The following is a 17,647-nucleotide window of genomic DNA, read 5'->3' on the forward strand; positions in this document are numbered from 1 at the left end:
CCGATGTAAGACTGAAAGATACAGAAGATCATTCCTGCCAGCAGCCATCAGCCTCCGGAACAAGACCTCCTATAGTTATTATTATATACTATAATATTTCCCTTTGGTGATTAATAAAGTATTTTTCATTTCATTTAATTCAATATCATTCCATATCTTGGACAAGACCTCAATTGCCCCACGGTGGAGAGTCTATCAGAAAACGTGGTGATGAAGCTCATGGAAACGTTCATGGACAAAGGAAGAACTGTTTCCACAAACTTCTTTACATCGGTGTTACTTGCATGATGACTGCTCGGCCAGAAGACCCCCCTCCTTGGCACAAGCAATAAGATTCACCGGAAGCTTCCAGGATCCGTCTAAAAGACTTTGGACTGTAATGAATTCAGCACTCTGGTAAGTTGCATTATTAGGTTTTATGTAGTGATAAGATATTTTTTCTTAGTTTGCGTCAAGAGCTCAACTGTCATCATGGTGTGTGTAAAAGCGTAACCATGATGATACTTTATCTCATTATTCATCTGGTGTTTTCAACCTCTGGTGCCCAAACAGAGAGGACCAGCAGCATCCTTAGCAGCATGTTTGAGACTGGAGACACTCGGATTGGTATTGATTGATAGAAGTATATCTGTGGCAAATGCAGAAAGGAAATGGTGTGGCAGGGCCAAGTATGTGCAGACAATGTAGAGTCTAAGCTTAACTTTGAAAGTAAAGGAGTCTTGTTTAAATCCATGCATTAGCAATAAATTTCTGCAAGACAAGAAACACAAATCTGTGTTGACGTCTTACTCTGAAAGAAGTGAGGGGAACTAATGAAAAACTTGTGCAGCCACTTGGCTTGCCCTTTTTGCATGCAAACTGGAAAAGCCTAATGGCCGTGCTGTTCATGTGCAAACAATGTAAGGGGCTGCTTTTTGGACATGCAAATTTTAACTAATCCAGCCATTTGGCTGTCCTCTGGACATTGCAGGTAGAAAAGCCAAATGGCTGGACTGTGGACGTTCTAGTGCTGATCTTCTTGTTTCTTTGGTGAATCAGCGACATTGCGTGTTCAGAACATCCAGTTCGTTATTATACCGTGAAGCCAAACGTCGCGTCCCGGATGGAAATGCTGTATCGTGTCGGTTTCTCAGCCTCGGGACGCTGCTGGGCAGCAGCGGCTTTAGAAATACACCTGCTAGACGTCACTGTGTCATCGGACATGTCCAGGATGCCGAGTTTAAGGTAAGAAAGTTACGTAATGCGTCTTTAATGGACCCTTTGAGTCTGTGAGTCTGCATTTATGTGGGAGCAGCATTTTGCTTGTCTTCTCTCATGGTAACTGGAACTGGTTTAGATCCACTTGCGTTTGATTTTCAGTGTAAACACTATAAACATGGAAACCTGGACATAAAAACCCGAAAACAGTGTGAGGAGGATAAGATCTATTAAACATCCATGATCAACAGGAACCAGCACGTTACAACACACACACCTCCAAACCTGCTGGGGGGCGGATTCAGTGTGATTGACTGCAGGGTTGCCATGGCAACCGGCACTAAAGGAGGTCAGAGTCAGACAGTTTCCTCGGATAGTCCTGCTTGCCTGATCCTGTCTGTTCCATCGAGTAATTTCACAGGCTCCAAACTTCAGTTGTTTGGTCACCGCTACACATTCTGCGAGAAAAAACTCTGGAGGGACAACTGGGGTTTGTCAGTGAGGCAGGAGTCGAGTCGGGACTCTACCTGAATCTCTAGCTCTGAGATCTGCTGCTGAAGCTCCGCCATGGCAGCAATGTTGTCAGCTTCCCGCAGCCGAACAGCCATCATCTCCTCTTTGCTCTGCAGAACACAAACAAGCTGTTAGACCTTATCTCTGACTTTCCTTTACAGGTTATGTGCGTGCAACTTCTCCCTGACACTGACGGCTTTACTCCTAAGGCTGATCAGACATATGGCCGCGTTTTGCCGAGTCCTGACTGAGTCCTGAACTGATCACCGTGGCACCGGTAGAGCCGTTTGTACCTTGCATTCCAGTTCAGCTCGTCTCCGCTTGATCTCCTGCAGCTGCAAATGCAGGTCTTTGTTCTGCAAGGTCAGATTCTGCACCTGCTCCTGCAGACAGCGATTCTCCTGCTCCCCCCGCCGCAGTTGGTTGCTGTGAATCTGATTCTGGACAAACATACGTCACATTTTCATTTTGATAAGATAAACACTGAGGAAGTCTGGCTGCATTACTTCAGAGAGCGAGTGGTTGGAAACAGATTCCTGCTGCCCTCTAAAGGCTCTTTGTGGCGTTACAGATTTCTCATGTCACACTGAAATATCAGCTAGAAAAGTGTATTTCTCACAACAAACCATGAGCTCACATGATAATTCCATAACAGCTAAGATAACATAAGACTCAGAGAGCGCAAACCTCCGCCAAGGCCTTTAAAAAAGTTCCTGGATCTGGATCACCACCAAGATTAAATCAGTACTTCCTTTTCACATTTCCAACAAGTCCTGAACATTTCATTAAAATCCGTCCCAAACTTTGAGTTATCTTGAACACAAACAGATAAAGCCGGTAAAAACATAACCTTCTTGGCAGAGGGAAGAATAAAAGACTTTCAGCTGTAGCAACCAAACACTCGCCACTTATGTCACAATTTAACATATTGTTGGTTTTTTATGATCTTCTTTATTTAAACAGCAGAAAAGTAATTCATGTAACAACTGATAATAAGATCATTTGGGTCATTTTACAAGTATTAAAGCCTAAAACTTTCCAATCATGTCATAATAAGTCACACATTATTGGCCTAACATTGTTAGAACTGCAGGCCATCCTGTAATAAAATGCTGTCAAAATGCTATGACATCTCATAAACTTAGTACATAATGAGAGAGTTATGGCGTTAAAGACTGGGAGGAGAACTGAGCCTGTGGTACACCACGACTGAGATGAAGCACTGAGGAAGTTTTCTGCCACGATGGACTGGTAACCTTTATCTGCTTCAGCTGGTAGCTGCCAAGACAGACTCCGCCCACTAGCCTCCTTGGAATATGTAGAAAATGGATGATTAGGAGGAAAGCTCTGACCTGAGTCTCCAGCTCCAGCATCCTCTGCCGTGTCTCCCTCAGCTCTGCCTGGGCCTCGGCTTCCCGGAGCCTCACACTCATCAGTTCCTCCTGTAACTCACTCAGGGTGTTCTTCCTGGACGTGTCCTTCCAGCGCCCGCTGGTACGCGCCAGGTGACGCTGAGGAAACAGGCACAGTTACACTTCTGTACACGTTCATGCACGTAACACGTAGGATCTACAATTCCTTTCAAGTGTTTATCAACGCAGATAACTGTTTTACTCATGTTTGATCTTTTTTCATGTTTTCTCAAAGGTCCACTGATCTCCGGTTCTGATTAGATGACCATAAAACTGGCCGGGGATGGTGGTACTGGCCGGGGATAATGGTATTGGCCGGGGATGGTGGTATTGGCCGGGGATGGTGGTACTGGCCGGGGATGGTGGTACTGGCCGGGGATGGTAATACTGGCCGGGGATGGTGGAACTGGCAAGGGATGGTGGTACTGGCCGATTATGGTGGTACTGGAACGGGATGGTGGTACTGGCCGAGGATGGTGGTACTGGCCGGGGTTGGTAGTACTGGCCGGGGTTGGTAGTACTGGCCGGGGTTGGTAGTACTGGCCGGGGTTGGTGGTACTGGCCGGGGATGGTGGTACTGGCCGGGGATGGTGGTACTGGATGGGGATGGTGGTACTGGCCGGGGATGGTCATACTGGCCGGGGATGGTGGAACTGGCCAGGGATGGTGGTACTGGCCGGGGATGGTGGAACTGGCCAGGGATGGTGGTACTGGCCGATTATGGTGGTACTGGAAGGGGATGGTGGTACTGGCCGAGGATGGTGGTACTGGCCGGGGTTGGTGGTACTGGCCGGGGTTGGTGGTACTGGCAAGGGATGGTGGTACTGGCCGATTATGGTGGTACTGGAAGGGGATGGTGGCACTGGCCGGGGATGGTGGTACTGGCCGGGGATGGTCATACTGTCCGGGGATAATAGTACTGGCCGGGGATAATAGTACTGGCCAGGGATGGTGGTACTGGCCGATTATGGTGGTACTGGAAGGGGATGGTGGTACTGGCCGAGGATGGTGGTACTGGCCGGGGTTGGTGGTACTGGCCGGGGTTGGTGGTACTGGCAAGGGATGGTGGTACTGGCCGATTATGGTGGTACTGGAAGGGGATGGTGGCACTGGCCGGGGATGGTGGTACTGGCCGGGGATGGTCATACTGTCCGGGGATAATAGTACTGGCCGGGGATAATAGTACTGGCCAGGGATGGTGGTACTGGCCGATTATGGTGGTACTGGAAGGGGATGGTGGCACTGGCCGGGGATGGTGGTACTGGCCAGGGATGGTGGTACTGGCTGGTGGTACTGGTAGGGGATGGTGGTACTGGATGGGGATGCTGGTACTGGCCGGGGATGATGGTGCTGGATGCGGATGGTGGTACTAGCCAGGGATAATAGTATTGGCTGGGGTTGGTGGTACTGGCCGGGGATGGTGGTACTGGCCGATTATGGTGGTACTGGAAGGGGATGGTGGTACTGGCGGAGGATGGTGGTACTTGCTCGTGGTACTGGCCGGGGATGGTGGTACTGGCTGGTGGTACTGGCCGAGGATGGTGGTACTGGCCGGGGTAGGTGGTACTGGCCTGGGATGGTGGTACTGGCCGGGGATGGTGGTACTGGATGGGGATGGTGGTACTGGCCGGGGATAATAGTACTGGCCGGGGTTGGTGGTACTGGCCGGGGTTGGTGGTACTGGCCGCGGTTGGAGGTACTGGCAAGGGATGGTGGTACTGGCAAGGGATGGTGGTACTGGCCGATTATGGTGGTAATGGCCGATTATGGTGGTACTGGAAGGGGATGGTGGTACTGGCCGAGGATGGTGGTACTGGCCGGGGTTGGTGGTACTGGCCGGGGATGGTGGTACTGGCAGAGGATGGTGGCACTGGCCGGGGATGGTGGTACTGGCTGGTGGTACTGGCCGGGGATGATGGCGCTGGATGGGGATGGTGGTAGTGGCCGGGGATAATAGTACTGGCCGGGGACGGTGGTACTGGCCGATTATGGTGGTACTGGCCGATTATGGTGGTACTGGAAGGGGTTGGTGGTACTGGCCGGGGATGGTGGTACTGGCCGGGGATGGTGGTACTGGCCGAGGATGGTGGTAATGGCCGGGGTTCGTGGTACTGGCCGGGGATGGTGGTACTGGCCGGGGATGGTGGAACTGGCCGGGGATGGTGGTAATGGCAGAGGATGGTGGCACTGGCCGAGAATGGTGGCACTGGCCGAGGATGGTGGCACTGGCCGAGGATGGTGGTACTGGCTGGTGTTGGTGGTACTGGCTGGGGATGGTGGTACTGGCCGATTATGGTGGTACTGGAAGGGGTTGGTGGTACTGGCCGGGGATGGTGGTACTGGCCGGGGTTGGTGGTACTGGCCGATTATGGTGGTACTGGAAGGGGTTGGTGGTACTGGCCGGGGATGGTGGTACTGGACGGGGATGGTGGCACTGGCCGGGGATGGTGGTACTTGCCGGGGTTGGTGGTACTGGCTAGGGTTGGTAGTACTGGCTAGGGTTGGTGGTACTGGCCGGGGATGGTGGCACTGGCCGAGAATGGTGGCACTGGCCGAAGATGGTGGTACTGGCTGGTGTTGGTGGTACTGGCCAGGGATGGTGGTACTGGCCGATTATGGTGGTACTGGAAGGGGTTGGTGGTACTGGCCGGGGATGGTGGTACTGGCCGGGGTTGGTGGTACTGGCCGAGGATGGTGGTAATGGCCGGGGTTGGTGGTACTGGCCGGGGATGGTGGTACTGGCCGGGGATGGTGGAACTGGCCGGGGATGGTGGTAATGGCAGAGGATGGTGGCACTGGCCGAGAATGGTGGCACTGGCCGAGGATGGTGGTACTGGCTGGTGTTGGTGGTACTGGCCAGGGATGGTGGTACTGGCCGATTATGGTGGTACTGGAAGGGGTTGGTGGTACTGGCCGGGGATGGTGGTACTGGCCGGGGTTGGTGGTACTGGCCGAGGATGGTGGTAATGGCTGGGGATGGTGGTACTGGCCGATTATGGTGGTACTGGAAGGGGTTGGTGGTACTGGCCGGGGATGGTGGTACTGGCCGGGGATGGTGGCACTGGCCGAGAATTGTGGTACTGGCTGGTGTTGGTGGTACTGGCTGGGGATGGTGGTACTGGCCGATTATGGTGGTACTGGCCGGGGTTGGTGGTACTGGCCGATTATGGTGGTACTGGAAGGGGATGGTGGTACTGGCCGGGGTTGGTGGTACTGGTGGTACTGGCCGGAGATGGTGGTACGGGCCGGGGATGGTGGTAATGGCAGAGGATGGTGGCACTGGCCGAGAATGGTGGCACTGGCCGAGGATGGTGGCACTGGCCGAGGATGGTGGTACTGGCTGGTGTTGGTGGTACTGGCTGGGGATGGTGGTACTGGCCGATTATGGTGGTACTGGAAGGGGTTGGTGGTACTGGCCGGGGATGGTGGTACTGGCCGGGGTTGGTGGTACTGGCCGATTATGGTGGTACTGGAAGGGGTTGGTGGTACTGGCCGGGGATGGTGGTACTGGACGGGGATGGTGGCACTGGCCGGGGATGGTGGTACTTGCCGGGGTTGGTGGTACTGGCTAGGGTTGGTAGTACTGGCTAGGGTTGGTGGTACTGGCCGGGGATGGTGGCACTGGCCGAGAATGGTGGCACTGGCCGAGGATGGTGGTACTGGCTGGTGTTGGTGGTACTGGCCAGGGATGGTGGTACTGGCCGATTATGGTGGTACTGGAAGGGGTTGGTGGTACTGGAAGGTGATTTTGGTACTGGAAGGGGATGGTGGTACTGGCCGGGGATAATGGTACTGGCCGGGGATGGTGGTACTGGCCGGGGTTGGTGGTACTGGTAGGGGATTTTGGTACTGGAAGGGGATGGTGGTACTGGCCGGGGATAATGGTACTGGCCGGGGTTGGTGGTACTGGCCGGGGATGGTCATACTGGCCGGGGAAGGTGGTACTGGCCGATTATGGTGGTACTGGAAGGGGTTGGTGGTACTGGCCGGGGATGGTGGTACTGGCCGGGGTTGGTGGTACTGGCTAGGGTTGGTAGTACTGGCTGGGGTTGGTGGTACTGGCCGGGGATGGTGGTACTGGCCGATTATGGTGGTACTGGAAGGGGTTGGTGGTACTGGCCGGGGATGGTGGTACTGGCCGGGGATGGTGGTACTGGCCGAGGATGGTGGTAATGGCCGGGGTTCGTGGTACTGGCCGGGGATGGTGGTACTGGCCGGGGATGGTGGAACTGGCCGGGGATGGTGGTAATGGCAGAGGATGGTGGCACTGGCCGAGAATGGTGGCACTGGCCGAGGATGGTGGCACTGGCCGAGGATGGTGGTACTGGCTGGTGTTGGTGGTACTGGCTGGGGATGGTGGTACTGGCCGATTATGGTGGTACTGGAAGGGGTTGGTGGTACTGGCCGGGGATGGTGGTACTGGCCGGGGTTGGTGGTACTGGCCGATTATGGTGGTACTGGAAGGGGTTGGTGGTACTGGCCGGGGATGGTGGTACTGGACGGGGATGGTGGCACTGGCCGGGGATGGTGGTACTTGCCGGGGTTGGTGGTACTGGCTAGGGTTGGTAGTACTGGCTAGGGTTGGTGGTACTGGCCGGGGATGGTGGCACTGGCCGAGAATGGTGGCACTGGCCGAGGATGGTGGTACTGGCTGGTGTTGGTGGTACTGGCCAGGGATGGTGGTACTGGCCGATTATGGTGGTACTGGAAGGGGTTGGTGGTACTGGCCGGGGATGGTGGTACTGGCCGGGGTTGGTGGTACTGGCCGAGGATGGTGGTAATGGCCGGGGTTGGTGGTACTGGCCGGGGATGGTGGTACTGGCCGGGGATGGTGGAACTGGCCGGGGATGGTGGTAATGGCAGAGGATGGTGGCACTGGCCGAGAATGGTGGCACTGGCCGAGGATGGTGGTACTGGCTGGTGTTGGTGGTACTGGCCAGGGATGGTGGTACTGGCCGATTATGGTGGTACTGGAAGGGGTTGGTGGTACTGGCCGGGGATGGTGGTACTGGCCGGGGTTGGTGGTACTGGCCGAGGATGGTGGTAATGGCTGGGGATGGTGGTACTGGCCGATTATGGTGGTACTGGAAGGGGTTGGTGGTACTGGCCGGGGATGGTGGTACTGGCCGGGGATGGTGGCACTGGCCGAGAATTGTGGTACTGGCTGGTGTTGGTGGTACTGGCTGGGGATGGTGGTACTGGCCGATTATGGTGGTACTGGCCGGGGTTGGTGGTACTGGCCGATTATGGTGGTACTGGAAGGGGATGGTGGTACTGGCCGGGGTTGGTGGTACTGGTGGTACTGGCCGGAGATGGTGGTACGGGCCGGGGATGGTGGTAATGGCAGAGGATGGTGGCACTGGCCGAGAATGGTGGCACTGGCCGAGGATGGTGGCACTGGCCGAGGATGGTGGTACTGGCTGGTGTTGGTGGTACTGGCTGGGGATGGTGGTACTGGCCGATTATGGTGGTACTGGAAGGGGTTGGTGGTACTGGCCGGGGATGGTGGTACTGTCCGGGGATGGTGGTACTGGCCGATTATGGTGGTACTGGAAGGGGTTGGTGGTACTGGCCGGGGATGGTGGTACTGGACGGGGATGGTGGCACTGGCCGGGGATGGTGGTACTTGCCGGGGTTGGTGGTACTGGCTAGGGTTGGTAGTACTGGCTAGGGTTGGTGGTACTGGCCGGGGAAGGTGGCACTGGCCGAGAATGGTGGCACTGGCCGAGGATGGTGGTACTGGCTGGTGTTGGTGGTACTGGCCAGGGATGGTGGTAATGGCCGATTATGGTGGTACTGGAAGGGGTTGGTGGTACTGGCCGGGGATGGTGGTACTGGCCGGGGTTGGTGGTACTGGCCGAGGATGGTGGTAATGGCCGGGGTTGGTGGTACTGGCCGGGGATGGTGGTACTGGCCGGGGATGGTGGAACTGGCCGGGGATGGTGGTAATGGCAGAGGATGGTGGCACTGGCCGAGAATGGTGGCACTGGCCGAGGATGGTGGTACTGGCTGGTGTTGGTGGTACTGGCCAGGGATGGTGGTACTGGCCGATTATGGTGGTACTGGAAGGGGTTGGTGGTACTGGCCGGGGATGGTGGTACTGGCCGGGGTTGGTGGTACTGGCCGAGGATGGTGGTAATGGCTGGGGATGGTGGTACTGGCCGATTATGGTGGTACTGGAAGGGGTTGGTGGTACTGGCCGGGGATGGTGGTACTGGCCGGGGATGGTGGCACTGGCCGAGAATTGTGGTACTGGCTGGTGTTGGTGGTACTGGCTGGGGATGGTGGTACTGGCCGATTATGGTGGTACTGGCCGGGGTTGGTGGTACTGGCCGATTATGGTGGTACTGGAAGGGGATGGTGGTACTGGCCGGGGTTGGTGGTACTGGTGGTACTGGCCGGAGATGGTGGTACGGGCCGGGGATGGTGGTAATGGCAGAGGATGGTGGCACTGGCCGGGGATGGAGCACCGGATGGGGATGGTGGTACTGGCCGGGGATAATAGTACTGGCCCTGGTTGGTCAAACTGGCCGGGGATGGTGGTACTGGCCGGGAATGGTGGTAGTGGCCGGGGATGGTCAAACTGGCCGGGGATGGTGGTACTGACCGCGGATGATGGTACTGACCGGGGATGGTGGTAGTGGCCGGGGATAATAGTACTGGCCGGGGTTGGTGGTACTGGCCGATTATGGTGGTACTGGAAGGGGATGGTGGTACGGACCGGGGATGGTGGTACTGGCCGGGGATGGTGGGACTGGCTGGTGGTACTTGCCGGGGATGATGGTACTGACCGGGGATGGTGGTAGTGGCCGGGGATAATAGGACTGGACGGGGTTGGAGGTACTGGCCGGGGATGATGGTACTGGCCGGGGAGGGTGGTACTGGAAGGGGATGGTGGTACTGGCCGAGGATGGTGGTAATGGCCGGGGTTGGTGGTACTGGCCGGGGATGGTGGTACTGGCCGGGGATGGTGGAACGGGCCGGGGATGGTGGTAATGGCAGAGGATGGTGGCACTGGCCGAGGATGGTGGCACTGGCCGAGGATGGTGTTACTGGCTGGTGTTGGTGGTACTGGCTGGGGATGGTGGTACTGGAAGGGGTTGGTGGTACTGGAAGGGGTTGGTGGTACTGGCCGGGGATGGTGGTACTGGCCGGGGATGGTGGTACTGGCCGGGGTTGGTGGTACTGGCCGAGGATGGTGGTAATGGCCGGGGTTGGTGGTACTGGCCGGGGATGGTGGTACTGGCCTGGGATGGTGGAACTGGCAGGGGATGGTGGTAATGGCAGAGGATGGTGGCACTGGCCGAGAATGGTGGCACTGGCCGAGGATGGTGGTACTGGCTGGTGTTGGTGGTACTGGCTGGGGATGGTGGTACTGGCCGATTATGGTGGTACTGGAAGGGGTTGGTGGTACTGGCCGGGGATGGTGGTACTGGCCGGGGATGGTGGCACTGGCCGAGAATTGTGGTACTGGCTGGTGTTGGTGGTACTGGCTGGGGATGGTGGTACTGGCCGATTATGGTGGTACTGGCCGGGGTTGGTGGTACTGGCCGATTATGGTGGTACTGGCCGGGGTTGGTGGTACTGGCCGATTATTGTGGTACTGGAAGGGGATGGTGGTACTGACCGGGGATGGTGGGACTGGCTGGTGGTACTTGCCGGGGATGGTGATACTGGATGGGGATGGTGGTACTGGCCGATTATGGTGGTACTGGCCGGGGTTGGTGGTACTGGCCGGGGATGGTGGTACGGACCGGGGATGGTGGTACTGGCCGGGGATGGTGGGACTGGCTGGTGGTACTTGCCGGGGATGGTGGTACTGGATGGGGATGGTGGTACTGGCCGGGGATGATGGTACTGGCCGGGGATGGTGGTACTGGAAGGGGATGGTGGTACTGGCCGAGGATGGTGGTACTGGAAGGGGATGGTGGTACTGGCCGAGGATGGTGGCAATGGCCGAGAATGGTGGCACTAGCCGAGGATGGTGGTACTGGCTGGTGTTGGTGGTACTGGAAGGGGTGTGTGGTACTGGCCGGGGATGGTGGTACTGGCCGGGGTTGGTGGTACTGGCCGATTATGGTGGTACTGGAAGGGGATGGTGGTACTGGCCGGGGATGGTGGTACTGGCCGGGGTTGGTGGTACTGGCCAGGGTTGGTGGTACTGGCTGGGGTTGGTGGTACCTGCCGGGGATGGTGGTACTGGAAGGGGTTGGTGGTATTGGCTGGTTATTGGTGGTACTGGCTGGGGATAGTGGTACTGGCCGATTATGGTGGTACTGGAAGGGGTTGGTGGTACTGGCCGGGGATGGTGGTACTGGCCGGGGATGATGGTACTGGCCGGGGATGATGGTACTGGCCAGGGATGGTGGTACTGGAAGGGGATGGTGGTACTGGCCGAGGATGGTGGCACTGGCCGAGAATGGTGGCACTGGCCGAGGATGGTGGTACTGGCTGGTGTTGGTGGTACTGGCTGGGGATGGTGGTACTGGAAGGGGTGTGTGGTACTGGCCGGGGATGGTGGTACTGGCCGGGGTTGGTGGTACTGGCCGATTATCGTGGTACTGGAAGGGGATGGTGGTACTGGCCGGGGATGGTGGTACTGGCCGGGGTTGGTGGTTCTGGCCAGGGTTGGTGGTACTGGCTACGGTTGGTGGTACTGGCCGGGGATGGTGGTACGGACCGGGGATGGTGGTACTTGCCGGGGATGGTGGTACTGGATGGGGATGGTGGTACTGGCCGGGGATGGTGGTACTGGCCGGGGATGATGGTACTGGCCAGGGATGGTGGTACTGGAAGGGGATGGTGGTACTGGCCGAGGATGGTGGTACTGGAAGGGGATGGTGGTACTGGCCGAGGATGGTGGCAATGGCCGAGAATGGTGGCACTGGCCGAGGATGGTGGTACTGGCTGGTGTTGGTGGTACTGGAAGGGGTGTGTGGTACTGGCCGGGGATGGTGGTACTGGCCGGGGTTGGTGGTACTGGCCGATTATGGTGGTACTGGCCGATTATGGTGGTACTGGAAAGGGATGGTGGCACTGGCCGGGGAAAATGGTACTGGCTGGGGTTTGGTGGTACTGGCCGGGGAAGGTGGTACTGGCCGATTATGGTGGTACTGGAAGGGGTTGGTGGTATTGGCTGGTGTTGGTGGGACTGGCTGGGGATGGTGGTACTGGCCGATTATGGTGGTACTGGAAGGGGTTGGTGGTACTGGCCGGGGATGGTGGTACTGACAGGGGATGGTGGTAATGGCAGAGGATGGTGGCACTGGCCGAGAATGGTGGCACTGGCCGAGGAAAGTGGTACTGGCTGGTGTTGGTGGTACTGGCTGGGGATGGTGGTACTGGCCGATTATGGTGGTACTGGAAGGGGTTGGTGGTACTGGCCGGGGATGGTGGTACTGGCCGGGGTTGGTGGTACTGGCCGATTATGGTGGTACTGGAAGGGGTTGGTGGTACTGGACGGGGATGGTGGCACTGGCCGGGGATGGTGGTACTGGCCGGGGTTGGTGGTACTGGCTAGGGTTGGTAGTACAGGCTAGGGTTGGTGGTACTGGCCGGGGATGGTGGTACTGGCCGATTATGGTGGTACTGGAAGGGGTTGGTGGTACTGGCCGGGGATGGTAGTACTGGCCGGGGATGGTGGTACTGGCCGAGGATGGTGGTAATGGCCGGGGTTGGTGGTAATGGCCGGGGTTGGTGGTACTGGCCGGGGATGGTGGTACTGGCCGGGGATGGTGGAACTGGCCGGGGATGGTGGTAATGGCAGAGGATGGTGGCACTGGCCGAGAATGGTGGCACTGGCCGAGGATGGTGGTACTGGCTGGTGTTGGTGGTACTGGCTGGGGATGGTGGTACTGGCCGATTATGGTGGTACTGGAAGGGGTTGGTGGTACTGGCCGGGGATGGTGGTACTGGCCGGGGTTGGTGGTACTGGCCGATTATGGTGGTACTGGAAGGGGTTGGTGGTACTGGCCGGGGATGGTGGTACTGGACGGGGATGGTGGCACTGGCCGGGGATGGTGGTACTTGCCGGGGTTGGTGGTACAGGCTAGGGTTGGTAGTACTGGCTAGGGTTGGTGGTACTGGCCGAGAATGGTGGCACTGGCCGAGGATGGTGGTACTGGCTGGTGTTGGTGGTACTGGCCAGGGATGGTGGTACTGGCCGATTATGGTGGTACTGGAAGGGGTTGGTGGTACTGGCCGGGGATGGTGGTACTGGCCGGGGTTGGTGGTACTGGCCGAGGATGGTGGTAATGGCCGGGGTTGGTGGTACTGGCCGAGGATGGTGGTAATGGCCGGGGTTGGTGGTACTGGCCGGGGATGGTGGTACTGGCCGGGGATGGTGGAACTGGCCAGGGATGGTGGTACTGGCCGATTATGGTGGTACTGGAAGGGGTTGGTGGTACTGGCCGGGGATGGTGGTACTGGCCGGGGTTGGTGGTACTGGCCGAGGATGGTGGTAATGGCTGGGGATGGTGGTACTGGCCGATTATGGTGGTACTGGCCGGGGATGGTGGTACTGGCCGGGGATGGTGGCACTGGCCGAGAATTGTGGTACTGGCTGGTGTTGGTGGTACTGGCTGGGGATGGTGGCACTGGCCGATTATGGTGGTACTGGCTGGGGATGGTGGTACTGGCCGATTATGGTGGTACTGGAAGGGGATGGTGGTACTGGCCGGGGATGGTGGGACTGGCTGGTGGTACTGGCCGGGGATGGTGGGACTGGATGGGGATGGTGGTACTGGCCGGGGATGGTGGTACTGGCCGGGGATGGTGGTACTGGCCGGGGATGGTGGTACTGGCCGGTGATGATGGTACTGGCCGGGGATGATGGTACTGGCCAGGGATGGTGGTACTGGCTGGGGATGGTGGTACTGGCCGATTATGGTGGTACTGGCCGGGGTTGGTGGTACTGGCCGATTATGGTGGTACTGGAAGGGGTTGGTGGTACTGGCCGGGGATGGTGGTACGGACCGGGGATGGTGGCACTGGACGGGGATGGTGGGACTGGCTGGTGGTACTTGCCGGGGATGGTGGTACTGGATGGGGATGGTGGTACTGGCCGATTATGGTGGTACTGGCCGATTATGGTGGTACTGGAAAGGGATGGTGGCACTGGCCGAGAATGGTGGTACGGGCCAGGGTTGGTGGTACTGGCCGGGGTTGGTGGTACTGGAAGGGGATTTTGGTACTGTAAGGGGATGGTGGTACTGGCCGGGGGAAATGGTACTGGCCGGGGTTGGTGGTACTGGCCGGGGATGGTCATACTGGCCGGGGAAGGTGGTACTGGCCGATTATGGTGGTACTGGAAGGGGTTGGTGGTACTGGCCGGGGATGGTGGTACTGGCCGGGGTTGGTGGTACTGGCCGAGGATGGTGGTAATGGCCGGGGTTGGTGGTAATGGCTGGGGATGGTGGTACTGGCCGATTATGGTGGTACTGGAAGGGGTTGGTGGTACTGGCCGGGGATGGTGGTACTGGCCGGGGATGGTGGTACTGGCCGAGAATTGTGGTACTGGCTGGTGTTGGTGGTACTGGCTGGGGATGGTGGTACTGGCCGATTATGGTGGTACTGGCCGGGGTTGGTGGTACTGGCCGATTATGGTGGTACTGGAAGGGGATGGTGGTACTGGCCGGGGATGGTGGGACTGGCTGGTGGTACTGGATGGGGATGGTGGTACTGGCCGGGGATGATGGTACTGGCCGGGGATGGTGGTACTGGCCGGGGATGATGGTATTGGCCGGGGATGATGGTACTGGCCGGGGATGATGGTACTGGCCAGGGATGGTGGTACTGGCTGGGGATGGTGGTACTGGCCGATTATGGTGGTACTGGAAGGGGTTGGTGGTACTGGCCGGGGATGGTGGTACGGACCGGGGATGGTGGTACTGGCCGGGGATGGTGGGACTGGCTGGTGGCACTTGCCGGGGATGGTGGTACTGGATGGGGATGGTGGTACTGGCCGATTATGGTGGTACTGGCCGATTATGGTGGTACTGGCCGATTATGGTGGTACTGGAAAGGGATGGTGGCACTGGCCGAGAATGGTGGTACTGGCCGGGGTTGGTGGTACTGGAAGGGGATTTTGGTACTGTAAGGGGATGGTGGTACTGGCCGGGGAAAATGGTACTGGCCGGGGTTGGTGGTACTGGCCGGGGATGGTCGTACTGGCCGGGGAAGGTGGTACTGGCCGATTATGGTGGTACTGGAAGGGGTTGGTGGTACTGGCCGGGGATGGTGGTACTGGCCGGGGATGGTGGTACTGACCGGGGATGGTGGTAATGGCAGAGGATGGTGGCACTGGCCGAGAATGGTGGCACTGGCCGAGGATGGTGGTACTGGCTGGTGTTGGTGGTACTGGCTGGGGATGGTGGTACTGGCCGATTATGGTGGTACTGGCTGGGGTTGGTGGTACTGGCCGATTATGGTGGTACTGGAAGGGGTTGGTGGTACTGGCCGATTATGGTGGTACTGGAAGGGGTTGGTGGTACTGGCCGGGGTTGGTGGTACTGGCCGGGGATGGTGGTACTGGCTAGGGTTGGTGGTACTGGCTAGGGTTGGTGGTACTGGCCGGGGATGGTGGTACTGGCCGATTATGGTGGTACTGGCCGATTATGGTGGTACTGGAAAGGGATGGTGGCACTGGCCGAGGATGGTGGTACTGGCCGGGGATGGTGGTACTGGCCGGGGTTGGTGGTACTGGAAGGGGATTTTGGTACTGGAAGGGGATGGTGGTACTGGCCGGGGATAATGGTACTGGCCGGGGTTGGTGGTACTGGCCGGGGATGGTCATACTGGCCGGGGAAGGTGGTACTGGCCGATTATGGTGGTACTGGAAGGGGTTGGTGGTACTGGCCGGGGATGGTGGTACTGGCCGGGGATGGTGGTACTGACCGGGGAAGGTGGTACTGGCTGGGATGGTGGGACTGGCTGGTGGTACTTGCCGGGGATGGTGGTACTGGATGGGGATGGTGGTAATGGCCGGGGATGGTGGTACTGGAAGGGGATGATGGCAGTGGCCGGTGATAATAGTACTGGCCGGGGTTGGTGGTACTGGCCGGGGATGGTGGTACTGGCCTGGAATGGTGGTACTGGCCGGGGATGGTCAAACTGGCCGGGGATGGTGATACTGACCGCGGATGATGGTACTGACAAGGATGGTGGTACTGGCCGGGGATAATAGTACTGGCCGGGGTTGGTGGTACTGGCCGATTATGGTGGTACTGGAAGGGGTTGGTGGTACTGGCCGGGGATGGTGGTACTGGCCGGGGATGGTGGTACTGACCGGGGATGGTTGTACTGGCCGGGGATGGTGGTACTGGCTGGTTGTACTGGCCGGGGATGGTGGTACTGGCTAGTGGTACTTGCCGGGGATGGTGGTACTGGATGGGGATAGTGGTACTGGCCGGGGATGGTGGTACTGACCGGGGATGGTGGTACTGACCGGGGATGGTTGTACTGGCCGGGGATGGTGGTACTGGCTGGTGGTACTTGCCGGGGTTGGTGGTACTGGCCGGGGATGGTGGTACTGGCCGGGGTTGGTGGTACTGACCGGGGATGGTGGTACTGGCTGGGGTTGGTGGTACTGGCTGTGGTTGGTGGTACTGGCTGGGGATGGTGGTACTGGCTGGGGATGGTGGTACTGGCCGATTATGGTGGTACTGGTGGTACTGGAAGGGGATGGTGGTACTGGCCGAGGATGGTGGTACTGGTGGTACTGGCCGGGGATGGTGGCACTGGCCGAGAATTGTGGTACTGGCTGGTGTTGGTGGTACTGGCTGGGGATGGTGGTACTGGCCGATTATGGTGGTACTGGCCGGGGTTGGTGGTACTGGCCGATTATGGTGGTACTGGAAGGGGATGGTGGTACTGGCCGGGGATGGTGGTACTGGCCGGGGATGGTGGGACTGGCTGGTAGTACTTGCCGGGGATGGTGATACTGGATGGGGATGGTGGTACTGGCCGGGGATGGTGGTACTGGCCGGGGATGGTGGTACTGGCCGGGGATGATGGTACTGGCCAGGGACAGTGGTACTGGCTGGGGATGGTGGTACTGGCCGATTATGGTGGTACTGGCCGGGGTTGGTGGTACTGGCCGATTATGGTGGTACTGGAAGGGGTTGGTGGTACTGGCCGGGGATGGTGGTACGGACCGGGGATGGTGGTACTGGCCGGGGATGGTGGGACTGGCTGGTGGTACTTGCCGGGGATGGTGGTACTGGATGGGGATGGTGGTACTGGCCGGGGATGGTGGTACTGGCCGGGGATGATGGTACTGGCCGGGGATGATGGTACTGGCCAGGGATGGTGGTACTGGAAGGGGATGGTGGTACTGGCCGAGGATGGTGGCACTGGCCGAGAATGGTGGCACTGGCCGAGGATGGTGGTACTGGCTGGTGTTGGTGGTACTGGCTGGGGATGGTGGTACTGGCCGATTATGGTGGTACTGGAAGGGGTGTGTGGTACTGGCCGGGGATGGAGGTACTGGCCGGGGTTGGTGGTACTGGCCGATTATGGTGGTACTG

The 17,647-nt window shown here is 58.5% G+C and overlaps 1 protein-coding gene across 1 annotated transcript in view; it reads right to left on the reverse strand.

Annotated features, from left to right (window-relative positions):
• Nucleotides 1-17,647, reverse strand: part of evi5b (ecotropic viral integration site 5b) — a 381,555-nt gene that overhangs the window by 34,047 nt on the left and 329,861 nt on the right. Inside the window, exons 13-15 of the mRNA XM_079245478.1 lie at nucleotides 3,063-3,221; nucleotides 2,004-2,150; nucleotides 1,725-1,820 (exon numbers count right to left, since the gene is read on the reverse strand). Of these exons, the coding sequence (XP_079101604.1) occupies nucleotides 1,725-1,820; nucleotides 2,004-2,150; nucleotides 3,063-3,221 (402 nt within the window). The remainder of the gene's footprint in view (nucleotides 1-1,724; nucleotides 1,821-2,003; nucleotides 2,151-3,062; nucleotides 3,222-17,647) is intronic.

Source organism: Telmatherina bonti, assembly GCF_933228915.1.
Source record: "Telmatherina bonti genome assembly, chromosome: 8".
NCBI lineage: Eukaryota > Metazoa > Chordata > Actinopteri > Atheriniformes > Telmatherinidae > Telmatherina > Telmatherina bonti.